Source organism: Lolium perenne, chromosome 7 (assembly GCF_019359855.2).
Source record: "Lolium perenne isolate Kyuss_39 chromosome 7, Kyuss_2.0, whole genome shotgun sequence".
In the NCBI taxonomy this organism is placed as follows: Eukaryota; Viridiplantae; Streptophyta; class Magnoliopsida; order Poales; family Poaceae; genus Lolium; species Lolium perenne.
The window spans coordinates 178,801,831-178,829,294 of NC_067250.2; the positions used below are offsets into that span (position 1 = coordinate 178,801,831).

The 27,464-nt window shown below is 44.9% G+C and overlaps 2 protein-coding genes and 1 long non-coding RNA gene across 6 annotated transcripts; 2 read left to right on the forward strand and 1 right to left on the reverse strand.

The window, feature by feature from the left end:
• Window positions 1-3,712: 3,712 nt before the first annotated feature.
• On the forward strand, window positions 3,713-8,676 carry LOC127314821 (uncharacterized). 3 transcript variants are annotated; one of them, XR_011747995.1, is made up of 3 exons: window positions 3,713-4,152; window positions 5,263-6,536; window positions 6,646-8,676. It is a non-coding gene; the product is annotated as an uncharacterized lncRNA (long non-coding RNA). The 3 variants fall into 3 exon arrangements; XR_007859945.2 differs by having other exon boundaries at window positions 3,714-4,152; window positions 5,280-6,536; XR_007859943.2 differs by having other exon boundaries at window positions 3,714-4,152; window positions 5,299-6,536.
• Window positions 8,677-9,923: 1,247 nt separating this feature from the next.
• On the forward strand, window positions 9,924-17,329 carry LOC127314822 (pentatricopeptide repeat-containing protein At4g16835, mitochondrial). 2 transcript variants are annotated; one of them, XM_051345349.2, is made up of 3 exons: window positions 9,924-12,692; window positions 12,797-12,992; window positions 15,347-17,329. In XM_051345349.2, the coding sequence occupies exon 1, from the start codon at window positions 10,233-10,235 to the stop codon at window positions 12,045-12,047; it is 1,815 nt and encodes a 604-aa protein (XP_051201309.1). In that variant the 5' UTR covers window positions 9,924-10,232; the 3' UTR covers window positions 12,048-12,692; window positions 12,797-12,992; window positions 15,347-17,329. The 2 variants fall into 2 exon arrangements, with proteins under 2 accessions (XP_051201309.1, XP_051201308.1); XM_051345348.2 differs by lacking the exon at window positions 15,347-17,329 and having other exon boundaries at window positions 12,797-13,196.
• Window positions 17,330-20,799: 3,470 nt separating this feature from the next.
• LOC127312569 (3'-5' exonuclease-like) lies at window positions 20,800-21,677 on the reverse strand. Its single transcript, XM_051343094.2, has one exon. It carries the CDS (start codon window positions 21,598-21,600, stop codon window positions 20,995-20,997), a length of 606 nt encoding a protein of 201 aa, XP_051199054.1. The 5' UTR covers window positions 21,601-21,677; the 3' UTR covers window positions 20,800-20,994.
• Window positions 21,678-27,464: the final 5,787 nt, after the last annotated feature.

Genomic DNA, 27,464 nt, shown 5'->3' on the forward strand with positions numbered 1-27,464 from the left:
GATTCGTGCTATACAAGTTACAGAGTTCGGGACGGTTTCTAACTCATCCCGCCAGATTACAAATAACACTTCCTACTACAACTCTTAACTTTCCTTAATATATCTTGGGCTCCCGAATCTTCTTATTCTTCGGGTAGTGGGCCTTCAGTAAACCCCGGGTACTATCTTCGGCAGGCCCATTTGGGATGCCTATGTCAGATATCCTAATGGGCTTGGGATCGAAAATGTGTGTTTGTCAAGTGGTGTCGGTGAGTCTAGGATGATTTTTGGGTAGTGGAGTGGACAGGAGCGTCGCAAGTTTCTCGAGCGCATGCAGGGGTGGAGCTATAAAAAATGACCGGCGTGTGGTGTTTTAGAGCTCGGGCTAAATGGAACTTGTTTTTCAAAAATTTGAAATTAGAATTTTAAAGTTTCGATAAAATCTGAAAAAATCCAAGGGGTAGACAATCGTGTACTCTACCACTATGCAAAAATAAATACGAAAGACTCGGTATTTTCGGCTTTGCGAAATTGATAAAGTTGTGGATCTAGAAATAGTGCAGATTTTGAAACCTCCAATATTTGTGTCATTTTTGTGTAGCCCATAATACAACATATTTCAATTAATTTGGACTTATTTAGTTGGTATCTATTATTCTCTATTCTATCCCTAATAAAGAGGCAAGTCACATAAAATCTTAACTTTGCATGAAAAGTTGCTGTATTTCAATTTTGTTGGCCGCAAAACAGGGGGCACATAAAATCACGCAACATAGGAAGACATCAATATAATTAATATATCTAATACAACACTTTTTAAAAATGGCATGTACTTCAGAAATTGGAAAAATGGCATGTACTTCACAAATTGGAAAAAATGGCATGTACTTCACAAATTAGAAAAAATGGCATGTACTTCACAAATTGGACTACCCTCGATGAACTTTATAGGCTTGGTTGTTGGTTGGATATCGAGTATATCCAAAACGGGATTTCAAAAACACATTAATAACCGTAACAAGCTAAAACTATATTTGGTTTTACCCACTAATTAGGAGATATGGACAACTCGGTCTCGTAACACATGGGTTTTAGGAAAAATGACTATTCCATGTTTTTTTCTATAAACATGTTCCCACAACACTAGATATCAACTAACTTTAGCTTTTTCTGCTGATTTACATAATTCAACCCAAACAAAGAATACCACAAACACATTGTAACCGAAAAACAAACTAAAACTCGTTTCCCTAAAATACCTCTACAAACCCGATTTCGAAATACACATCGCTGATTCCTGTAATCCAAACAACCACTTAGAGTGCAAAGCTCCCACTTTTAAGCAAGTGAACTAATTTTTATAACTTGGCTAGTTGTGAGTCGGTACTGTTCATGTGCCCTATTATATCACTAAACTAGAGGAAATACACATAAATCGCCACTTTTTAATCAAAGTATTTCCATTCTAGGGGCCATGGTCATTGGAGCACATGAAATCATGCCAAAACCGTCACAAACCCTAACCTATTGCATGTTGTCCAAATACGGGTATATAAGCTTGTCGGTAACTACGAAAATTCAATACACAAGTTCGAAGAGACACCTTCTTAAGAATATGGTCTAGCTATCTAGCAAAATATTTATGTACTTAGAGTGGGAAGCTCCCACTTCAAATCGAGTTAACTATTTTTTGCAACAACTTGGTATCTTTTTGAGATGGCTTTGTTATTATGCCTTATTAAACAACAAATAAATAGGTAAATCACATAAATCACCAATTTTTATAAGAACTTGGTGCATTTTCGTAATCTTTGGCATAAATTACTAAAATGGGTATATAAGGTTGGTGGGGAAGCAAACAAACCGATACACAAATTACTACCAGGAAGTTTCTAGACATGGAGCTCCAAACTCGCACTTCAAAGCAACGAAGAATTTTGTTATAACTTGAGGTATTTTGAGCTTGTTTTGCTATTATGCCCTATTATATCACTAATAAAGAGGAATTTCACATACAATCATCACTTCCTACATAAGTTAGGCGTATTTTCGTTCTTGTCTTGCTGAACACGTGAAACACATGAAATCACGCAAAAAAGCATAGCTCTTTGGCATGGCGTCCATAATAATGCTATTTGTAAAAGTACTATGGTTGTACTCAAAACCACATAAACTTGCGACCTAACCGAGGCATGTCACCGCTAGGTTGGTCCTACATCATCTCTTAGCTAGTTAATATCCAACCCGACAGTGCATGTATCTCTCATTCCCCAAATATAATGTCAGAAACTACAACCCCCCCCCCCCCCGGCCGCTACTCCGTGCAATGCTCCCGCTAATTAATCCGTTGTGATTATTTTAATACTCGGAAGTCCCCAAGTCACAAAAATTCAAGTATATATATACCCGTTTTGCGAGAAAGGTATTTAAATACCTTTTTATCTCATCGGGCAGAAGCCTCTCAATTCGATATTTCTAGTTCTTGTGTGAGCCTATTCACATTCATATCTAAGACAATTTTTTAACAGAAGGCCGTGGAAGGACCCCCCGAACACACTATATAGTACGATAAGCTAAGTACATCTTACAGAAAGACCCAAATGAAATATGACTACAAATTGGTCCTTGTCTTTTACAAAGATAACCCCGAGAACATATTGGAGAAATCAATCGGGTCTAAAGCTTCCCCGTCAAGAGAACCTCTTCGCCTAGGGGAACAAAGTCACTCAGGACGACAGAGCTTCCATGGAAAGCCATGGACCCCACGATGAAGAGCTCATGCCTTCCTTTAGGCTCACTAGATGGGAGGGGGATAGAAAGGTCGCCATTCGTCCAGAAGAACCAACAATGGATGGAAGACCACTAAATGACCAGAGTAGAGGGTGGCATAGCCTCCAGAGAAGGTCACACTTCAATCACCGCCATGGGTGGTGTATCTTATGATGAAAATAATGTTGTGATGCGCTCTCTCGAGGGCAATATCAAAAATACTGAACCAGGAACATGAAGCCTTGCTTGATCTCCTTCAATTTTGCCATGAAATCGCTAACCCCCACCTCACCTCCACCACCACGGCAATGACAAGAAGAATGGACTAGCACCCGGTACCCCTCCAATACCGCTTAATATCAGGCACCACAAACTCTGATTGTATGCTTGTTGAGCGGGATGGCCAAGATTTCGTCAATCCCCAAGTCTGGCATCACATCTAAAAAAAAATTCTAGCTTCGACCTCCAAAGCACCATAGGATGAACACCACCGACATACGCAACCTGCGTGCTCCAGTGACTGATCCCCAACTGACATGATGCCAAACTCCACTAGGGAAAACCTAAACCTACTATATAAGGAGAAAATATGGCTACGTCGCCCATACTTGGTCATGATGGACGCGCCACGAGAGGAGGGGGTAGGGGTGGCACCGAGGGTGGACTCTCAAGAGCTCTCTCTAGAAGGGCGGGGAAAGAAAAATCTTGATTCACATCTAAGACTGTACATACTCATTTAGCTTTACTTCAAAGTAGCAAGATTTTTGGTCTGAGACTTGAGGTTTGATATCTTTTGTTATGATTTGATGCTCAAAGGGCGTGAAATGGTTCAAGGATATATATATCTAGAAGCTTTATGGGGCGTTCCTAGGGTTTTGGTGCACTTTGGGCGGGAAAGTATATATTGACTAAATTGTTGAAATAATTGTAAACTGGGCCAAAACACTTGGTTATTTGGCCGAAGCCAGCCCACCCCCAAGTTAGGGTTAACCCAACCGCAGCACTCTCGATTCCCCTCACGCGATTTCTCCCCATCCACCTCGCCGTCCCCGGTGACTGGACCAGCAGCGCCGCCGCCGTCCTGCTTACTGGGTGGAGCACCCCACAGGCGAGGGAGGCCACGAGAGCATCCGCCCCGGCCGGCGGCCGTGCTCGTGCGCAGGGGAGGCACAGGAGCTCCACGCGCGATCCTGGTCGCCGGCGGGGACGGCCAAGGCGGGGCGACGGTGAAGCTCAGCGACCGCCGCCGTCTGTGCAGAATGTCGGCGGGGAGGAGCGGAGGACGAGCTAGCTGGTGGTCGCCTGCCCGAGTTGCTGCCTCCGGCGTCGTCTTCACCGCCCACGTCACGAGCTGCTGCCAACGGCCATAAATAGGAGCAGCTGCTGCTGCCGGCCGTCGACGATGTGAGTACCACATCTCCCTCTGTTTTACATCTAGACTGCAAGATTGGAGCGGCAATTTCATGCCTTTCTCCCTGGAAAATGCCAGCGTTATTTCCATCTGTATCTTCATGGCCTGTCAATTCTGCTGTTCCGTTAGATATATAGCTGCTTGCAGGTAGATGGCAGTAAATGCAGAACATAATGCATATTGGCAAGGTGAAAAGTTCCTGCCGTTTTGTCTGTGTTGAAGCAGCTAGAACTCATTTTCCAATCTGGTGGGTATGCTAGTTTAGCACATGTTGTATTTAGACAGCAGTTAGTGGGTAAAGTTGCCTGGCATTTTCTCTAAAATTAAATTATACTTGTTCGGCTGCTTGTGTTCTTACTGAATTGGCACCTTGTAGGTTCTTACCTGATGGTGTCTCAAAGCCGAATGTGTAGCAATTAGGATTCAGTTTTCAGTCTAGTGGGTGGTAGTCATATGCTAGTTTATCTGCTGTCTTACTATGCAGAATCTTATATGTCGGCTCCTCCAAATTTCCAAATTGAATATAATTTAGATGTTTTTTTCTGACTGTTTTGGTGATAAAAACAAGAACCTTTTCTCCCTAATAGTATCTGCAAGTACATACTGGAGTATAAAATGCATATGTCCATGGATTAACACTTTGGCATCCTAATTGCAGATGTTCCATTTTTTGCTTATAAAGAAAAAGGTTGTTCGATTTATTTATTTGGCTGCAGCTATTCTTGTTAGGATGGCCTAATGGTCGTCGTCTATTGTTGGTGTAGGAGAACTGAATGTAGCAGCTAGGACACAATTTCCAATCTAGCGGGTAGCATTGGAATTCTAGTTTAGCTGGCCTTTTACTATGCAGGGTCTTAACTGTTAGTGTATCTAAACTGAATATAGCAGCCTGTTTGGGTTCTCCTGTTTCTTTCTTGTTGCGTTGCACTCTGTTAGTGTTGGTATGAAGACTGAGGAGAGGCATTGCACACTATTGCTTTTTTGTCCAAACTCTTTTGTTTCTGCATTCCTTGTTGCTGCTGAATGCTATGCTAATTCTCTTGTATTTTCTTTTATGTGTTTTGTATTTCAAGCACAAAAGATCAAGACTAAAAATTAGCTAGATTCTTACTTTTTGTAGCCCGCCTGGTCTGCTGCAGGGGAGGATGACACGGCCTGGCCTCTCCTCGCCTCCAGCCGTTCCGGCTACAGCGGTGCCGCAGGCTTGTGGGGCGGGTCCAGCGTTTCTTGTACTGTTCAGTACTTGTTGACGGCAGGTAAATAAGTAGATAAGAAAATATCCCTGGTTTTTCTTGAGGCTCCTGTACATCGAGTCATTGATGGCAGGTAATGTAGTAGGTGGAAGGTATTTCTGGCGACAACATGCTGTCTTTGGTAGTCGGTGTTTCGTATGGTTGGCCGGAAGTTAAGTGTGTTCACTGTTTTAATTAACCTGCAGTGTTACTTTTAGTGTATTCACTGTTTCCTTTAGCTTTGAGTCTCTTCCTGTGACATACCACTTGCACATGGTCTATATTCATGCATAATGTTACCGTAGTGGTTTCAAGAACGAACTCTAGATAATGCAACCCAAGGAATGGTCCTGCTGATCGGCCAGTGCTAGGGAGTTCAACTAGGACTCCGCTGTGAACCTGATGCTGAAAATGCACAAAGTGATAGCATATCCCAATTTTGTGATTCCGGTGGAATGTTTTCCTGTTTATGCACAGTGCTGGATATGCAAATCAGCTTAATCTTTGTGTTGTGCAGTGCATTTGTGTTTAGCAATCACATCCCTAGTTTTGTGTTTACATCATTTTCCAAGCAGTATCATGGTTGTTGTGGGTGTATTCAACTGAGTTTTATTTAGGCTGGAGGCTATCAATCTGATAAGAAAAGTTGTTTCTTGGATTTGGTAATGGCACCGGCAGGAGGCGTTGTAACTATCTTGTGCGGTGTAGGACTTGTCGATCTCTGTTTTGGTTCAAGTAGTACATACATATTGGAATGCAAGTTTTTGTTCAAGTATTTTTGCTTGGTGGATCATGAGTAAAAGAATGAAGAATACATGTGGGTTTATTAGCCAATAAACTCAGTTGCACTCTTTCCCAGCCAGCTTAGAAGAGCAATATATGCTCCTGTTGGGTGTTTAAAGAACACTGCTGTTTGGTTTGGTTATAATGGCTTTTATTCAAGTTGCATTAGTCATTTTCTCACAGTGCTTCTATCAATTTGATAACAGTAGTTTCTGATAGTTTGAGTTGTTTGTAAATGTCAGTGTTTGCTTTGGTGACCTGACCATGTTTTGCTCTTGTTTGAGGATAACGGGGAGGACTAAACTACGACAGCAGTGGCATTCTTCTTCGACTCCATCCATGTGTGTTCATGGAAGTTTCTGGTACCTGTGTGATTTCTTTGTGTACTTTATCATGTTGTTCAATTTATTTATTTGGCTGCAGCTATTCTTGTTAGGATGGCCTAATGGTCGACCTCTATTGTTGGTGTAGGAAAACTGAATGTAGCAGTTAGAACATATTTTCCAATCTAGTGGACTCTCCTTGGGGCCTCCGGCCGTTCTGGCTCCAGTGTTTCTTGTACTGTTCGGTACTCGTTGATGGCAGGTAAGTAGGTAAGAAAATATCCCTGGTTTTTCTTGAGGCTCCTGTACGTCGAGTCATTGATGACAGGTAATGTAGTAGGTGGAAGATATTTCTGGCGACAACATGTTGTCTTTGGTAGTCAGTGTTTCATATGGTTGGCCGGAAATTGATTGTGTTCCCTGTTTTGATTAACCTGCTGTGTTATTTTTAGTGTATTCACTGTTGCCTTTAGCTTTAAGTCTCTTCCTGTGATATACCACTTGCACATGGTCTATATTTGTGCATAATGTTGCCGTAGTGGTTTCAAGAACTCTAGATTATGCAACCCAAGGAATAGTCACGCTGATTGGCCAGCGTTTGGGAGTTCAACTAGGACTCCATTGTGAACCTGATGCTGCAAATGCACAATGTGATAGCATATCCCTGTTTTGTGATTCCGGTGGAATGTTTTCCTTTTTATGCAGTGTTGGATATTCAAATCAGCTTAATCTTTGTGTTGCGCAGTGCATTTGTCTTTAGCATCCAAATCTCTAGTTTTTGTGTTTACATCATTTTCCATGCAGTATCATGGTTATTGTGGGTGTATTCAACTGAGTTTTATTTAGGCTAGAGGTTTCATTTCCTCACTTGCTATCAATCTGATAAGAAGAGTTGTTGCTTGGATTTGGTAATGGCACTGACAGGAGGCGTTGTAACCATCTTGTGCTGTGTAGGCCTTGTCGATCTCTGTTTTTGTTCAAGTAGTACATACATATTGGAATGCAAGTTTTTGTTCAAGTATTTTTGCTTGCTAGATCATGAGTAAAAGAACTAAGAGTACATGTGTGTTTATTTGCCAATAAACACACTTGCATTCTTTCCCAGCCAGCTTAGAAGAGCAATATATGCTCCTATTGGGTGTTTAAAGAACAGTGCTGTTTGGTTTTGTGAAAATGGCTTTATTCAAGTTGCATAAGTCATTCTCTCACTTTGCTTCTATCAATCTGATAACAGTAGTTGCTGTTAGTTTGAGTTATTTGTAAGTGTCAGTGTCAGTGTCAGTGTTTGATTTGGTGACCTGACCATGCTTTGCTCATGTTAGTTTGAGTTATTTGTAAGTTTCTGGTTCCTCTTTGTGATTTCTTTGTGTAGTTGATCATGTAGTATCTCTACATGGCAATATGGCATTTGCAGGCCTGGAGTTGTTGTCCAAGCAGTATCATGGTTGTTATTTGTCAGTGTTATTTGTGTTACAAGTGGGAAGACTTGGTTCACTTGTCACTTGTTCTGTCTGCTGTGCGCCATTTTCAAAAGATGCTGTGCTATTGTATTTTCTAGGACTAACTCCGTCCCAAAATAAGTGACTCGATTATGTCTAGATATGAATGCATGTAGACACATTTTAGTAGTAGATAGATCCGTACTAGTGTCCTTGATGCAGATAAGATTGTCTACCTGCCAATTTGTATGTTTCACCATGTAAGTACTTGTTCAGTAGTAGTGCGCACTTGCCGACTTGGTTGATTGATTGCCGTTTGTGATGTGCAGGTTGTTCCGCCTTACTCGCGATTGTGTGCGGTGTGGCAGCAGGGAAGGGGAAGGGGAGGATCCTGCGCGGCTGCGCCAAGCCAAGGAGGACCTTGTAGTGTTTAGTGGTCTGAAGATTGGAACGGCCACAGCTTGTTGTAATTAATTATAATGGTTCCTTTTGCAGTTTTTTGGATTTTTTGTTGATGAGTTGCATGTGGTGAGCTAAAGCTGTCAGTCTGGGAAGTTGAGCTCTATATGTACTACTAGATGACTTGACAGGTTTTGGTATGTAGTATTATTTGCTGTTTGATCTGAAAATGTCGAGAAAATCTGTACTGGTCATGTCAAAACTGTGATTGAACTTGCTGATCCATGTAAATGGAGAAGGAGGTGGAAAAATGAAACCGTGAGGTTTGCATCCGTTTTATATATTGCATGGTTGCATTGGGCCGGTCAGAGCTGGAAGTGGCTGCTCAAGAGAGATAGAAAAAAAAAGAAAAGATGTGTAGCTTGACTTCACTTGTATGTTGCCGAGAGAAAAAGAAAAGTGGGATATGTTGATTTTTTTAATATATAATACCTCTGACCACCATAATGTTAGCAGCCAAATCTCAACTGACTCAAACTAGAAATTGCCACAAGGATTTGCTGGACAAATTCGGTTACAGGATGAACAACATGAAAGGGAGAAGAGGTGGGAGAAGAAAGCCGCCGCCATTCCGTCCGTCCTGATCCAACTTGGATGTTTTGCTCGCTGTCTCCTCCCAGTTACTTGGTAGTGTCCTGCTCGCTTTGTGGGCTGGCCCAGGAGACAGCCCGGGTATGCGTAGGGGTAGGATAGAATCGTAACACATAAATAGGTGTCGAAAATTTGTGTAAATAGAAGATACCCCGCGCGTTGCGGCGGAAACTTGAGAAAATTATTTGTATATGAAGAAATAAGAATAGTAACATGTGATGGAAAACAATGTGAACTAAAACTGCAGAAGTTGTTGAAAACATTGAGAGTAAATGTTGTAGTCATCTAAAAATACTATGATCACTAACAATAAAATAATTATGTTACATTTCTTCGTATGTACATAAATGCATAAGTTTTCTTGGGCATTCACTAAATGTTGTTCCAGAATCAAGAACAACTTAAACCCCACTCCCCCTCCATTTCTGTTGAAAGGACACAAAAAGATATCACACGGAGAAGAAACAACTTGACCTAGCCATGCAAACCTCAACCTGAAGGTACCTGCAAAGTCGGAAGTACAGTCAGCAGGTTGCAAACTTGAATGACACGTACATGTAACACGATGCTGTCTATCAAGTGTCCAAAATAACTTGCCAGTCTATCCAGTTTATTTTCCCTCTATTAGAGAAATGATATATGAAAGAAAATGCTATCAGCAAAGTATTTTGGAAAATGTGATCAACATCTGAAACCAAAACTTCTCCAGTTATTACTATTGTGTCTTCTGTTGGTTTATCATTCCTCCTTATATCTGCTACAAACTAATAGCATGCACTTGTATTAAACAGGTGCTATATTTGAGTTACTATCAGTTAAAAAAGAACCATATCATAAATGGGTATAGTAGGTACGGTGAGGTGAAGAAAATGGATTTGACGTGCAGGCAGCGAACGGAGTCCTTGCTGGGCAGCAGGTCGATGGATCGATCGATCTCAGCTCGCACGTCCGGCCTGGCTCGGGTCGCACGTCGCCATCCAGGGAACGAATTCAATCGGGTTGACTCGAGTCCGCCTCCGCCACTTGAGTCAGCGCCAGAGGAGCGCTCCTCTGCTAGGCCTGCTTACTGCTGGGACGCGCGGGGTATCTTCTACCGCCCACGTTGACGCGCAATTTGTTGTTGCCCACCCCCTGCTCGACTGCTCGTTCTCTACCGTTTCTCCTTCCCACCTACCACTTTCCTAGTCGAGCCTGGAACCTAGGCCGCTACCCCATGCCACTATGCCAGTACCGCTGCCACTAAGCCATGATCGGGCGCCATCTTCCTCTGGGTGTCGGCGGTGCGCGCTCCCTCACAACGGCACCCATCCGGCGCGCCGGGGCGGATGCCTCGGCGTCCACGCCCCGTCAGACCACTACTGCCGACTACAACCGCCTCCTCGCCGGCTACGCGAGGTCGCCCGACCGCCGCCTCGCGGACGCGCGCCACCTGTTCGACAGAATCCCGAACCCCGACGCCGTCTCCTACAACACGCTCCTCTCCTGCCACTTCGCGCGCGGCGACGTCGCGGGCGCCCGGGAGCTCTTCTCCGCGATGCCTGCCAGGGACGTCGCGTCCTGGAACACCATGGTGTCCGGCCTGTCCAGGAGCGGGGCCGTGGAGGAGGCCAGGGCCGTGTTCCTCGCCATGCCGGCGAGGAACTCCGTCTCGTGGAACGCCATGGTTTCCGGGTTCGCCTCCGCTGGCGACATGGGCGAGGCGGAGGCGTGCTTCCGGGACGCGCCGCGGAAGGAGGACCCGGTTCTCTGGACCGCGATGGTGTCGGGGTACATGGACGCCGGCAACGTGGAGAAGGCCGTCCGGTTCTTTCACGCGATGCCCGTGAGGAACCTGGTCTCGTGGAATGCCGTGGTTGCTGGCTACGTGAAGAATTCGCGCGCGGAGGACGCCTTGAGGGTGTTCAAGGCTCTGGTTACGGCTGCCGCTGTCCGGCCAAATGAGTCGACGCTGAGTAGCGTGCTCCTTGGATGCAGCAACTTGTCTGCGCTGGGGTTCGGGAGACAGGTACATCAGTGGTGCATCAAGTTGCCGCTGAGTAGGAGAGTCACCGTGGGCACGGCCCTTGTCAGCATGTACTGCAAGTGTGGGGACTTGGAGGGCGCTTGCAAGCTGTTCGGTGAGATGCGTACGAGGGATGTAGTCGCATGGAATGCGATGATTTCCGGCTATGCTCAGCATGGGGATGGATGGGAAGCTATCAGATTGTTTGAGAAGATGAAGGATAAAGGAGTTGAGCCAAACTGGATTACTTTCGTGGCAGTGCTGACAGCTTGTATCCATACTGGGTTGTGTGATTTTGGAATACAGTGCTTTGAGGGTATGCAGGAAGTCTATGGAATTAAGCCCCGGGTTGATCATTACTCTTGCATGGTGGATCTTCTCTGCCGAGCTGGTTTGCTTGAAAGATCGGTGAACTTGATTCGCTCTATGCCCTTTGAGCCACATCCTTCTGCATATGGCACTCTATTGGCTGCCTGTAGAGTTTATAAGAATTTGGAATTTGCTGAGTTTGCTGCCGGAAAGCTAATCGAGCAGAACCCGCAGAGCGCAGGCGCCTATGTACAGCTGGCAAATATTTATGCTGCAGCAAATCAGTGGGCCGACGTCTCTAGAGTGAGGCGGTGGATGAAGGATAATGCAGTGGTCAAAACACCCGGGTACAGCTGGGTTGAGATAAAGGGTGTAATCCATGAGTTTAGATCAAATGACAGATTACATCCTCAGCTTCATTTGATTCATGGAAAGCTGGAGCAGTTAGAGGAGCGGATGAAGGCAATGGGTTATGTTCCAGATCTTGATTTCGCACTTCATGATGTAGAGGAGAGTCTGAAGGTGCAAATGCTAATGAGGCACAGTGAGAAGCTCGCCATTGCGTTTGGCCTGATGAGTACTGCTCCTGGGTTAACCTTGAGGATTTTCAAGAATCTCAGGATTTGTGGGGATTGTCACAATGCTGCAAAACTCATCTCCAAGATCGAGGATCGAGAAATCATTCTGAGGGATACGACACGTTTCCATCACTTTAGAGGTGGCCATTGTTCATGCGGGGATTACTGGTGAAGAATAACAATAACAGTGTATACTAGCAAATTTCATTGGTTTGCAACAGTATTTGATCCTCAAGAAGAACATGAATGTTGATGCATAGGGTCTGCGCAGTGCTCAACATCCTAACATGTGAGGAATTTACCATAGCGGTTTCTGTGTGTGAATTAGAATTACTGGTACAGTTAATGTTCCATCAATCTTGAGTGATAGCAGTTTCTATCCACAAATTACATTTAATTCATCTGTGATGTGTAATCTTGAGATCCTGACACTGGTGACCTGTCCTTGCCTATTGATAAAAAGTGGGATGTAAATATATGGAAATGATGCCGAGGAAAACGCTGAAGAATTTCGCTTTGTGTGGCAAGAACATCTGAAAGGGCTTGATTGCCATTATTTCAAACTGATGACCACATTCAAGAAGACTAAGGTTGGAATGAAAACTAGTGACCTTGAGGGAACAGCTGGGTATACAGTCTCTGAACAATTGAGAGAACATAAAGGCCAGCATATAGCATGCAATGATGCAACATGGCACCACAGAATCTACAGGCCGAGAAGTACAAAGTGATGTGCATTGTGAAGCCACCACAATGATGTCATGAAGATATGGACGGACTGTTAGGGATATCCTGATCACATTGTGCTGAAAAAAAGGTGTGACTCATCTCCTAAAGAATATACCAACATTTAGCTTATAACCAACTAACCAGCACCTAAATTCCATGTTTGAGCAATCAACAATCTCTTTCCCGTTGCAGAGGAACTACTATCACTATGACATTATGTTCAATGGAACGTCAACATGACTGCTTCACCCTTGTATGGCTGAATCTATCTGATGAAAAGGGAGGAATGATGTCTTCACGGGCAACATCTTGCGCAAGGAAACATTCTCATTTCTGCAATCAATACTTCCGCTGTTGTATGGTCCATCTGTGGCCTCACCTCCTCACGGTATCCCATCTCCACAAAATTACTTACTTATGTTTGATTTTAGCTCCTTGTTTCAGTTTGAAGTTCTCTTTACTAGGATATGTGCAATCGATGCAAGTAGCACCATTTCTTGCAGTTGAGATGGATTCCAATGTTTGGCCAAACCTATTGTGGCACTTTATACACACAGTTGATTGTTGTTGCATGGTGAACAATCCGAAGCAAGAGCTCTGTTTCATAATCTAGGTGTCAGGGACTATGCTCCCATCCTAGTCCTAGCACTATCCATACTAGTGCAAATTGTTGATCCCCACATTTGTGAATAAGCCGGAAAAATAGCAACTACACATGTTTTGTAAGTGTGTATGAAACATCAATCTTCAGTTCCTGAACTGGTCGAAGTACCAAACTTGAGAACTGAGAGCAAATGAGTTAGAAATTTGGAACCTCACAAGATGAAGACTGAAATCAGAACTGACACGAATCACGGAAACAAAAATAGTTGGTAGTCCACTAAAAGTGTGTCGGCACAAAAGGCGCCTTAATGTTGCGAGCTAGTCCCCCTCTTCGTTGCAAAGTCGGCGTGGGGCCAGGGGCGGATCCAGGTGGAGTGGGTGCAATTGCCCCCACTCAATTTTCACCAACAAGGTTAAGTGCTAGACTTTCACCATTAATGTCCCCACTTACTAAAGCTAAATACAACACAAGTGCCCCAAAAAGCCCCCTCTCAAATATATTTCTGGCTCCGCCCCGGGTGTTGGGTATTCTTCGGTGAGCAGCTTCTGGCCGATCTCGAAGAGAAGAAGGCATCAATACAAGCCTACTTGATCAAATTGTAGGAGAGTCAGACCACATCCCATGGGCCTGTTGTCACCTTTTTTCACTCGTTCAGGTTGGCTCTCGGGATATAAGTGGGCATGGGCTGTCCACGGTGCTGCCAAGTCCAGCCCAACCCACGAGCACGAGAAAACAACCCAGACAGCCACGGCAGGCAGGACGAATACTGCGCCGAGCCATCCGTTGTACTTTGCGAATGCCATGCCATATTTACATCTAATTTTTCCTCTGAAGCTCCCCGCCAGATATTTCTGCTGTTTTAACATACTCAAAATAGTACTAATAGCGCTACAGCCTCATCATCTGATATGATGAAGTCCAGGTTTTGAAGAAAATGTATGTTGAAGCTGTTGGCTGGCCTTGCAGATCATGTAGTTATGTCCATCTTTGCTTGTATAGTAACTGTAGTATAGCTCTGGCAATAGATGTAGAACATCGAGGCTCCATGTAGTAGCAGCTCTCTTGGTTGATGATTGGTGAGAAAGAGATAGATAGTTTCTGATTTGCTTGATTATTCTACGTGACTGAATAAATACTAGCACTGCCTCTAGTTAACCTCTGAAGCATCTACCACAAAGATGCACCGAGAAGTACATTGTTTTTACCTTTTTACCTTGTTACCTGCATCCGGCACAGTAGAACGCCCTGTTCTTACAGTCCCTTCAGCCCGAAGTTAAAAAAGGTCAGGTTGAACACTTGGGCTGAACCATGGAGGGAGGGGCAGAATAAACTCAGAACAACATGGGTAGTTGGTTGCAAAACCCTTGTCACAGGATCATGGCGCTAGTGGCGAACTAGGCCAGCGGCAATTAGTTCATGTGCATCTTCTTTCATCTGTTGTTCTCTTTCACCAAAAAGCTACAGTTTTGTGTTCCTGCGATTTAAAGTTGTTATGGTCAAAGAGACCAATTTTCTGTAGAGTTGTACTACGCCCTCCATCCAACAAAGGATGTCTCAACTTTGTCTAAATTTAGATGTATGTCTTTTGTTGGACGGAGGGAGTAGATTTTATTTCTCTGAAACCATGAGTTGCACTGATGTATATGTTTCACGGTTGCCGTTTTATATTGCTGGCTAGTCCCTGAAGTGTGCATCTGTGTGACACTTATATACTTGCATCTTGTTGTGTTTATTCATAGTTAACCTGCTGACTGTTGTTTTACGAGCACGTAAACTGCATGAATTATTTTATTTTGGATAAAAGGGACACCAATCTTGTGTGTCATTTCAGTCCAACTTTGTATGTGTTCTAAGGATGCATGGACCCATTTGTTTTAGTCAGCCGAGTATTATTTTTCTACGTTAGCCTAGATAATATCTGTCTATGTATCACTACATATCTCCCACCGTGGGGGGAGCAAAAGGCCACAATCATATGCAAGCGATAGCCCAATAGTAATTTCAGATTCTGGTTCTTCATGGTTTTACTATTTGTGCAACTAATTTTATTCATTTCATGATTGGAGAAACACTACCATTCTTTAGTGACAAAACATTCATATTTTCAAATTTGTACTGAGGCATTTCCTGTGTACTAGTGCATCCGGATCGATCATACATCCTAACTACTACCAGATTATGCCAAGATGACTGAGCACACATTGAATATCATTTTCCATATTGGCGAGGACTGGCTGCGGGAGAAAATCAGGCCATTCCTTTGTGTGCCCGTGTCCAAGTACCTCTTTTAACGCGCGAGGATGATATGACCTGAACCTTCTGGGTGGAGCAACGCCTGCAGCGTCTACAAAAAGAAGCAGATGCACACGTACAGTTTTGTTGGCTGTTTCAATTAGATAACAGAAGACTAAGTTGGTGTCTTCTACCTGATAACTTTATTTGAATCAAAATTTCAACATCATTAGTTTCTTCGCGATTGAATGTCCAGATCCAGAGCCATCTTGTTGCAACCCGGGAAATCCTGAAGAGCTTTGGCACAGCGTCTGGACTGAGAATCAAATACACTAAGTCCTCGGCCCCTCTTATCAGTGGCGAGGCACACGATGCAGCCCTGGTGTCTGACCTGTTGCAATGCCCAATAGCAGAGTTCCCCATTAAATATCTCGGGTTGCAACTTGCCTTATGGCCCATGACCAAGGCTGAGTAGCAACCGGCCCGCGACAAGTTCCTGGAGTGCATCCCTTCTTGGTAGCATGGCATGGTCACAAGGGAGGGAAGGTTGATACTGATTAAATCAGTCATTGCAGCTAGACCCGTGTACCACCTCCTGATCCCTGAAGCAACGGCGTGGCTCCTGGAGGAACTGAATTAATTGGTGTGCGCCTTGTTTTTGGCTGGGAAATATGAGGTTAATGGCGGGAAGTGCTTAGTCGCCTGGGACAACATATGCAAGCCTATTCGTTTTGGTGGCTTAGGCCTCAAAAAGCAAGGTCTGATCCTGCGTATTCGATGGGAGTGGCTACGCAGATCGGGCATAAACAGATCGTGGACAGGCTTGCCGATGATCAATGATACTCTGGCCACCGAAACTTTGACAGCCTGATAGGCATCCCAGTGGGAGATGGGAGACGAGTCTTTTTTTTTGGAAGGACAGATGTATCATGGCAAGTCTGTTAGGGAGGTGGTGCTGCTGGTGCTGCAGCTAGTTAACACCAGGAACCGCAACAGAAGGACAGTGGAGACCACGCTGCAAAACAACAGCTGGCTGCTTGATATCTCTGAACCCTTAATGCAGAAAGCGGCGATTCAGTGTGTACACCTCTGGCTCCAAATTGACAATTTACAAAGGGGGCAACCTACGAAGGGAATCTGACGCGGAGGACAAGTTCATTTGGCCGTGGTCTTCGGATGTCCAATACTCCGCTAGGTCTACCTGTGAGCTACTCCAGGAGGGATCTACCTGCCGAGGCCATTTGGGAGAATGGTGCCCCCATAAAATGTGAGATCTTAACCTGGCTTGCGGTTCAGTACCAGTTGTGGACGTCGGATCGGACACGGAGCCATGGACTGCTAGATCAGGTGTTGGCCTGCTTCGTTTGCTTACAAGACGAGGACAAGGCGGACCACATCTTCACACAATGTGTGCATGCGAGACAGGTTTTGGTTCAAACCTTGTCCAATCTGAACATTGCTATTGCAGCGCCCAGGTCTACGTGCAGACTTGAGTCTTGGCGGCAAAGAGCTAGACAGGGTTTCAGCAAGAAGACTCGAGGAAACTTGGGCGCGCTAGTCATTCTTGGAAGCTGGAGTCTATGGAAAAACAGAAATGTCTGGGTGTTTGGGAATATGCCAAACAAGGAGTGTTCAGCAGCTCTCAAGCCAAATTTGCAGTGAGTTCAAGCTTTGGACTATCACTAGGAGAGGTGTTAATAGTGTTTTTGATTTGAGAGTAGGCGTAGGATAGAGGGTGGGTTGTTTGGAGACGGGTTTAAACCTCTGTCGCTGTTGTTCACAACGGCTGACAGTGCAAACTTCTTGTAACTATTTCTACTTCTGTACTATAGCATTCATCTCTTACGACTAAAACACAAAGCAAACAAAAGTAAATCCCATGTGACTTCATGCTGCATTCAAGCACAATGTTTTAACGGAGCGATCTCCTCGTTTGGATTACCCGCTTGGTGAAAAAAACTAAAGAGATCGGGATAATTATACTATGCAAAGTAAGAAACAAGACCGAGAGAATTAACTAGTTTAGACGGATTAAATCAAGAACATCTGGTGGAAATGAAATCCATGGCTAGCCAGATCGGTCAGCCGAACAGAATCAGTTCCATGTTTCTTAGATTCGAGGGCTGATCTAAGGGACATATGCACCACATGTTTCCACCACTTTATGGGTGGTATTGCACATATGGGGACTGCTGTCAAGAATGTCGCAAAGAGCACTTCTAGCAGACCTCTTATCCGGTGCTGGCGTCACAGTTTTTTTTTTTGGTTTTGGACTAAAAACATGCCCGAATAGATGCTCCATTTCAGCTTGCATCACGATTTTGGATGGGGGATACTTCATCCCGGCCCGCGAAGCCCCTACTTAAGGCGGCCGCAAGGCCTCGGATGGAGTAAACCCCCATTTCCCCTTGCCCCCTCTGACCGTCATCGGCAACTGCTCCGCCTCCATTCCCAATTCGCCGCCGCCACCGTGCTCTCATCCGCCCCCTCCACCTCCATGCGAGATGGGGCTGACCAATTTGGCCCCGCTCCGCCTCCGCCACTTGAGCTGATGGATATCGATGAGGACCCGGCGGAGGACACCGTCACGAGGGCTATGCGCCACCTCACCAAAGAAGCCAATCGGGTTGAAATTTTTGAACATGATTGACATGCCAACTGCTAGCTCCGAGTAGTAGTAGGCATATCGCTTGTTCAAGGGTAACATAAGAGAGTCGTGAATCTGTTTCAGCGGCAATTCGAATATAGTCGCTAGTTGCTCCTGCAAAGTCACAACTTCAATCGATTGGCATGCACTTAAAAGGGTACTTTGTTTTCGAAATCTACAACAAAATCCTAAATTTTGTAGCAATTCTATCAAACGAACCCTTGAATTCTTTTTCAACATGCTAAGTTGAAGTAAACTCTTCTAACATATTATATTATGGATTTATTACAAGAAGAAAGAAAGGAGATAAATGAGAAATGTGACATCCAATCAGTAGGCCCAAGTGTGGTCAATCTTCTCACATTTTCAAGGAATATTTTTGAAGTTTATTTCTATTCCATCTATATACCTACATTCGATCTATATATGAACTTCCGTAGCCTTTTGAGAACATTTGCAACAGTTGAAAAGTTTTCTATGCATAGCTTAAATGAATGAACGAATTATCTCAAAACCACCGGTTTTTTTTTTTTACGCAAATAACCACCGGTCCAAAGTGATAGCGTGACGTCGTTTTATGGTAGTTAACGACTGTCTCTGAATGGTGGAACCAATGGTCAGGCTGACATGGCACCGTGATAACAGTTGGAGCAGATGTAGGTTAGATGCTACTGTTTTTTCCATTCCTTCTATGTTTTCTTTATTTTTTCGCACAATGGTGCGGAGAAGATTAGACGAACTTAGTGTGCGCGACCTGTTCATGCTCGTGTGGCGCTCGGCGGGAGGGGCAGATCCAAGCCTGGTGTATGTCATCGCCACCTCATCAGCCTCTGCAAGCCGGTTACCTCGCTCAACTACCTATGTGCTCCTATGCTTCCCTCTAACCCCCCCCCCCCCCCCACCTCATATCAATTTCGCTACCTTGATTCCTGGTTCATCTTGTCGACTATCCTGTCCCTCATCGCCGCTTGCAGGTACAACTTCCATGGAGGCCGGGAGGTAGGAGTCGAAAGGGTTATTCTCTGGCGTTTAGCGTTTTTTAAAATTCCTAAAATTTGAAAAGGAGAACGTTTTTCTAAGATTTAAGATTTTGGTGATTTTTTTTAAAGTACCGCCGACGCACGGGCATGGTGGTGCAGCGGCGGTAACCTATAGTGTATATGGGAAATAGCCTCTTTCCCTTCTCACTTCTCCTCTTTCCCTCCTCACTCCTCCTCTTTCCCTCCTCCTCCTCCTCCTCCTCCACCTACACCACACCTCCGGCCTCCTCCTCCTCCTCCATCTCCTACACCGGCGCGGCGACGACAACACGACGGCTCACGGCCATGGTTTTCGAGGACGAGTCCGATCTAGATCTAGATCTAGGTCAGTTTTTTTTTTCAAATTTCGAAAAACAATACCGTCGGCGCACCAGGCTGGTGCACCAGCAATAAATCGCGTTACCGCCGGGGTGCGCCGGCAATAAGTTGTTACCACCGGCTTGTTCTCGCCGGTGTACGTTGTGGTGCGCCGACGATAAGCAAAATAGGTGCGCCGGCGATAAGCATTTTCCTAGTGGTGCTAGTTGTAGGAGATGCATGCCGTTAACAATGGGGGAAGGAGAGTCGCGAGGTAACGAGGAGGGGATTGGCAAAAAAAGACATATGAGACATGTGGGTCCCATGTCTACTTTGAAGGATGAGTTAGGGCATGTACAATTGGGTGATATCAGCCTTTCCTTACGGGTGCCACATCAGTTTTTTTCTTGGTTGGAGGAGAGGGATTGAAGAAAGAGAAGACTGCCTTCGCTTAGCTAAGGGATGATCCCTTATAAAATAAGAGAAGGCTATTTTCTCCATCGTACCATTTGTCTTCCTTTAGCAACCCAATTTACTTCTAAAATTTAATTGATTCTCAATTATTTATAGAGATGACAATAAGATATAATACATTGTACCACTTATATTTAGTGTCTTCTCTAGATGACGTGGACTGCCAAGAGAAGGCGTGCTTTCCCTACCATTGTACATGCCCTTAAGCGATGAGTGGATCTAGTGCCATGTCATCACTTACAACGGGTCTGCAAAAAATACTTCTTGTCATGGTGTCACTTCAGATAGGTGGTTTCTTTGCGAAAAATATGTATACTGGTGATTTTGAGATAAATTGTTTTATATTGTGGTAGATTTACGCAAATTATCATACTGTGTGAGTATAGTAGCAGTAACGGCTGCAACATACGCGGTACGGGCGTTTGGCGTTCGTCTGAGTTGAAGATTGAATCGTCCATTAAATGTCTTTTAAAACAATACATTTCCTCCTTTCCAAATTAAGATGCATAGTTTTTAGTCAAAGTTAAACTTTTAAAGGATTGATCAAGTATATACCAAAATTAAAACATCCACAATTTTAAATTGCACATAATATGAAAATATATTTTATGATGGTTCTAAAATATTACTGTAATTTGGATCATGAATGTTGATACTTTTTTCTATAAAGTTGATCAAACTTTGAGAAACTTAATTTTATCTAAATATTAGAGGCATCCTATTGTAAGATAGAATAGGTACTAAATTCTCGAGTGTTCATCTTGTTTTTTATGTGCGAATACAAACGGAACGAAGGCACGTAAATCTGGGCTGATGAAACAAAAACATGAAGCTGAATCTTGTGGATTCATAAGAACGAAGGCACGTAAATACACGGATGCAGCACACCTGTGGATTCATAAGATACGACGCCCTGAATCTTCTCTACAGGAACTCAAACAATCTAAAAGCAACAGAGAACAGGAGGAGGAGGCGGGGGTTTGAAACGCAACTAGACATACGGATTTCTCTGACGTTGAAACGGACCCAAATCTGAACGCACTAGTGAGAGATACGGCCATGGGCCATCACCTCGATCAGACATCTCGATCGCCGGCTAGTAGTCGCCGGTGAGCAGCTTCCGGCCGACCTCGAAGGAGACGAAGGCGTCGATGCAGGCGTACTCGATCTGCTCATCCGATAGCTCGTAGGCGTCCCACGGGCCCACCCTCACCTTCTGTGGCTTCTCGATGTTGGCCCCCATGACGGCGCTCGCGATGCCCTTGAGCCCGGCCTGACGGAGCCAGGGCATTTGCATCCCGTCCGCCGCGAGGCCGCGCAGGTCGACGGTGGTGGCCACCCGGAGGCGGTGGTCATTGTCGAGGCGGTTGGCGTCCTCCTGCACGCCGACGCCGACGAAGCGGAAGCCGGGGTCGCCGAGGAACTCGTCCAGGGCGTCGGGGATGTAGTCGGCGTGGAGGAGCTGGAAGATGAGGCAGCGGCGGCCGACGCAGAGCTGCAGGAGCGCCGCCGGGTTCTGCACGCTGCTGTAGCTGGGGCGCCACTCCACGTCCAGGCCGACGATGAGCTTGTGATAGACCCAGCGGTACATGTAGCGGATCTCCCGGAGCCAGCGCTTGACGGCTGTGCCGGAGGACGTGACGGTGGTCTTGATGACGTGCCCCTCAAAGGCGACATACGTGACGTAAGTCTCGTCCGCCATTGGCTGATGCTCCTTGCGAGCGAAGACGACGACGGAAGGAGGGGACTAGAGATCGACGGGGTCAAGAGCGAGGAAGACTGAACGGCGTCGAGAAACACGGCGGGGACCCGTGGGTATTGTTATATGGGAGATCCACTTGGAGACATCTCAAAATAAACCCTAAAACTATTTGATTTTCCAAAATAAAAGTAGTATCCTGAATCCAGATAGAACTACTCCCTCCGTCCCTTTTTAATTAACTTAGGGGGAGAAAGGATGCGATCATACCAGCACTAAAGCACCGGATCCCATCAGAACTTAGGGGGAGAAAAAACGTTTCACAAATGTCATTTTACCGTCCAATCCTGCATATTTCAAAACATAACAAAAAAAACTCTTAGATCTGATCGGTCAGACCCGGATCCATTCTCCGTCCAGGAATCGATCGATCGATCGGTCCTAGTACTGGTCAGCTGGATCGATCGATCAATCCAACGCCTCCGGAGCAGCGCCATGCTCTCCACCCTGGTGGAGCGGCAGCTCCACCACGCGCCTGTGCCTGGTTCTCCTCGCGCAGCTCCTGCTCGACACCTGCTGGAGCAACAGCTCCACCAGACACCTCCGCTTGGTTCTCCTCGCCCAGCTCCTGCTCGACAGCTGCTGGAGCGGCAGCTCCACCACACGCCTCCGCCTGGTTCTCTTCGCCCACCTCCTGCTAGACAGCTGCTGGAGCGGCATGTGGTGACCCTGCATACCACTGCATGTTGTAGTATGCCAGTCGTTGATATAACATTCACGAAGTACCATTCCGCAAATATTACATCCCTCAGAGTAGTACAACAGAACATAGCAGGTCCATAACTCATTCACTTATTATTATAATTATCATACACATGTCGTCTTGGAGCTCCTCTTGGGTCCTAAGAGGAATACTCCTGGATTCGAGGCGAACCCAACTTAGTTTACCATATAAAAGTCTCATTAAGTCATACATTTATTTCCTCGAGCAGCTAAATACTAAGAGTTCGGGCTGCTCGGTTACTACTACTATCGGATATCTCTAGGCTTGATCTCCTCCGGAAGCCTCCCCGGATCCGTAGACTATGAGATAGTCTACGCCTTCAACACCTCCTGAGAGGTCTGGTTCCTCGTAGCCGATGATCTCGGCTCCTTCATTGTTGTCGTAGTCCTCCTCCAGATGATTCAGACAATCTAAGCATGGGATTTAAGAGTGGTATGAGTACGAGCGTACTCAACAAGTTCATTATAGATAAGAGGTGTTTAATGCTCTAACTACGATGCTAGACCAGAAAGTCTAACACCAATGCATGTTTTGATAAACATTTCTTCAAGAGATTGCTTTTATTTCAAAGAGCTATGTCCGTCAGCCTTCACCGGTTTACTAGAACTTCATGGAGCTCCTTTCCGGCCGCGTTCGCAGTTCCTCATCCCGGAACAGGGAGTGACAGGTCACAGTTCTTTACACTCTGTAGAGGTGTGTTGCTTTACCCATAAGAGATCTTAACCTTGGTACCAACCGGGCAGCTTTCCCGTCCACACTTCCTTCGGTGTGAGGCCCGGTATAAGGTCTAGCCAATCATGTTCCTCCGCTACCTCGAACACCCACCCTTTGTTGCATACTCCGACCCTGGGTCCACGCCGGCCCCATTATTCCCATATATTTTAGGGTGGACTCCGACCACGACGTCAATGCAGGGCTCTACCATACATTCCTACGCCGGCAGATGCAACCCATCATAGACCTCATTACCGTTGGGACTTTTACGGGTTCCCACCCCTGCTTCAAGTCTCGCAAGATCATGAGCACCCGGTAATGAGCATCCGTTGATGAACGAGAGGTGGAAACACTTTTGACTATTCCGTCCCACTCCGGATCTTATGGTTAACACGGATATTACGGCACAAGAATCACTGGCGACATTTGTTGTTTAATCCTAGATGGATATAAACCCGTGCAATGGAACCTCCACCATATCAACACAATCCATGGTTCCATTGCCCACCACATAGTCATATTCATAGTTATGAAAGTAGTGGTTTTGATTTTTGTGCAATAGTGATAACCATAATACTTTGCAAGTAATTTGATAAAAATACTCAAATGACATGAGCAAGTGATGAACTTGCCTGAACACTTCAAAGTTTTGCAGTTGGAAGGTGTGGACTGACCCTTGTCCTCTGGTTCTGAAAAATAGCATCATTGTCCGATAAGGGCAATGGTTAAAGAAGCAATTATGCATGGTTCCAGTTTTAGGGTTTGTCCCCCCCTTCCGATGTTGTTATTATTTCATGTAAGAGGTTAATACTAAGAATAATTTGGGGATACTTGATTTAAAGTAATATACAACCTTGAAATGTTGTCAAGGTGTTTTTAAAGTCCAAATGCATTAATGGACTTATTTTTATTATTGAAAAATTATATGTGTGATTTAAATGATTATTTAAATCATCAAATGAAGACTTATTCTTATTTGTCTTCAAAAATTCTCTTTGATATTTTATTTAGATAGAGAATTTTATGCTGATTAATTTTCATATTTTTATTTATTTTTTAGAGCTGTATCTTATTTTATAAAATTCTTGGAAATTCTCATTTAAATGGGTATTTTGGAAATGTCCAAAATACCCCTCGGGCCCACCTGTCAGGCGGCCGAACTGGTTAGGTTGGACCAGCCCAGTGGGCTCGGTCCAACCGACCCAGTCGCTTCGTCGACCTCCCTCGCTCCCGAACCCTAATCCCCTACTCGCTCTGGCGACGCGTGCGTCGCCGTCCCCTTTGCCGAATTGTTCCGGCCGACTCCGGCCATCGCCGCCGGCGAGATGCGGCGCATCTGATCCGCCGTTCGACAGCGCTTCAGATCCACCGCGCCGATTTGAGTTTCGCCGCTTCCTCGACGCGTCCCCATCGCCTCTGCTCGCCTGCCGTGGAGTGCTGCGGCGAGTTCGTCGCCGCCGACGCTCCTGGTGTCGAGGCCGTGGGCCTCGCCGTGGTGGTGCTGGCGTTGCGGCGAGGTGTGCCCTGGCTAGGCTTGGCACAGCGCCGCCGTTCGCCCGGCGTGTGCCGCCGTGCCGCCATGGTCGAGCTTCTCTCCGCTTCACCAGTAAGTGCTCTTCTCTCTCTCTCTTTCTTCTGTTCCTCCTCCTTCTTCTGGCTAGAAATGCGGCTACTCGTCCTTATGGAGAGGCCATGCCGTGCTGCTACTACTGCGCTACTAGCTGTTGCTGCTGTGTTTGCTGTTGCTGTGCGTATGCTGCTGTGCCTTCTGCTGCTGCCATGGATTGCTAGCTGCTGCTGCTCTTCTAACTTCGCTCTATGCACTACTGTTGTATGCTATACTCCTACTGTGGCCCTCCGGTGATTGCTCATGAGCATCCAGTGATGCTCATGGCCTACTGGCTGGCTCCTGTGATAACTACTGCCACTAGGATATCCTGTGTGTGCATAATCTTGACCCTGGCTTGATCATTATGCATGATCCTTGTAGTATGCAAGTGCCAGTGTCTCTGTTCTTGATGCTATCTTCACCAATTACTCAAGTGTATTCATTTATGGTGTTCTGGCTTGTTTGCAGTGTGCAATTCTTGTAAATTTACAAGAGCCAGTGCCCCAGGGTGCTCTTTTTTGTGCTATAATTTATAGACATGCTCCCTTGAGCATGCCTGTTACAAGATATCACCATCCTTGGATGGTTTGCTCATGTATATGACTGATTTAATTATCTGTGATATATTTGTTCATGTCCTGTGGCTGATTAATTCATATTGTTAAGATGTTGGTGCTAGGATTGATTCTAGCATGCTTTAACATGCTCTAGTAGGCTCTAGTGATCAAATGATCATCACTTGCTTGCTGATTGCATGCTTATTTACTGCCTGTGCCTGTCTGGTGCTATCCTGGTGTTTGTGTGACACCAAAGTCTGTACTAATGCTTGCTCAAGCATCAGTTACTGCTTGCAATGATTCAGTGGATCATATGCAAAGCTCTGATCAATCAAGTGCTTGTGTACTCATTTATCTGTGTTGTCTTGCTTGGCTAAGTGGATAAATGATGTGAACTGCTTGCAGTTATGATCATCTTATTGAGTTTGGTAGGGCTGGATGGATACCAACACTGGTTGTGTACCCAAGCCCTTCTTTTGAACCCTACAGGGTGATGATATCTGTACATGACTTCTCTGTTGGGATTGGTTTAAGTGGTTGAGGTGGCCTCAACAGTAACTCTTGCTGTTCAGGAAGCTCCCACCCTTTGTTGGCTTGATATGTATGGACAATTGCCCTACGGCACGACCATATTTGGTTGCCGTGATACTTTTCTTTGTTGACAAACATGAATAGACACTTGATAGTCTATTTGTCTGATGGTGTTGTGGTTATAGGTGCTAGGTGTGTGTGCTAGGCTAGTCTATGACTTCATCTTTTGCTGGATTTCTTCAGTTATGCACTGATTTGCATGAATGATGTTCCCATAGGATGATTTCCTAGAGTCTTTACCCATATTTGCTTGCACCAAATGGCTTTACAGCTAGATGATGACACAAACAGGGTTCTACCCTTCTTTTGTTTCTGTGACTCATGCACATGAGGAATTTGTATGAGCAGAACTTTGCTTGCTCATGATCTAAAGGTATACCTCACTCCAGCTCCTAGAAATAGGGTGTTGGTGTAGAGGTTTTGCTTCTGGATTGGTTTGACTTGCCCTGCTCCTCCTTGTGACTTGTGCTTGATCTACTCCATGGTTTGCTTCTCAACAGGAATCAGTTCTTAGCTAGAGCTGTTCCTGGATGAGGGTTCTGGCTATGTGTTCTTCCTGTTCTAAATGTTCTTGCTATCTGATGACTTACCAAGCTGCCTGTCGATGAATGAGCTAGTTCTGGCGGTGGAAAAAAGGTTTTATATGAACCTTCTTTTGCTCCCTAGTCGACAGCTTGGCTTGACCACCCTTGGTGACTCCTCTCTGGCTTGTGTGTTGTACAGCATGCACACATGCAGTGTGAGCTGCCTGTGTGTGTGTGTGTGTGTGCACCTGATACTTTGAACTTGGCTTGGAGAGGATCAGCTTGGCAGGGTTGATCATATCTGCTCAATTTTTCCATTCTTTCTAACCTGCCAAGTGGCTATGCCACTTGGCATAACATTTGTTCTATTTTCTTTGTGTTTGTGTGCAGGGATCAAGATGATGATCAAATAAATATGGAGGTCATCAAATCCAAGATCAAGTGAAGATGATCTTGTAGTATTTAGGATAGGATCCATCCTTGTACTTTTCTTTTTTATTTTCTTTTATTTTTCAATTTCTCCAATTCTTGTAATGTGTTGTAAAATTCATTTATTTCCATTATGAATATTGTAAAGACAATGTATCTTGTGTGTTAATCAATAAAGCTCAAGGTTTTCTCTAATGAGCTTGTCTTATTGTTTAAATTATTCATAATGTGTGTTATGTATTATTTACTTAATGAATTTCCTCACAATTCAAATATTTAGGGTAATTATTTAATGTTTGAATTTGAAATTCAAATTCAACTTTGGTTTGAATTCAACCATGCCAGTTAATTTAGAATTCAATCATGCAACTTAAGTTTGATGCAAACTCTCCCCTCTCTTCTCAAAACCCTAAACTAGTTAGGTGAGATGCAAGTTTGTCGCACTCTCGAAACCCTAACCCTGTAAGGTGTCGAGAGAGAAACTTGTCCCCCTCCAATGCAGTTTTTGTGTAAAAGCGCGAAATTTCCCCAGAATTTACCATGCAATGCACATCCCTTTCTAAAATCTACCCCTCGATCGTCTCTAAACCTGGGACATTACAGCCTTTCCCCCTTAAAGAAAACTTCGTCCCGAAGTTGAGGTTGTAATACCTGAAGAG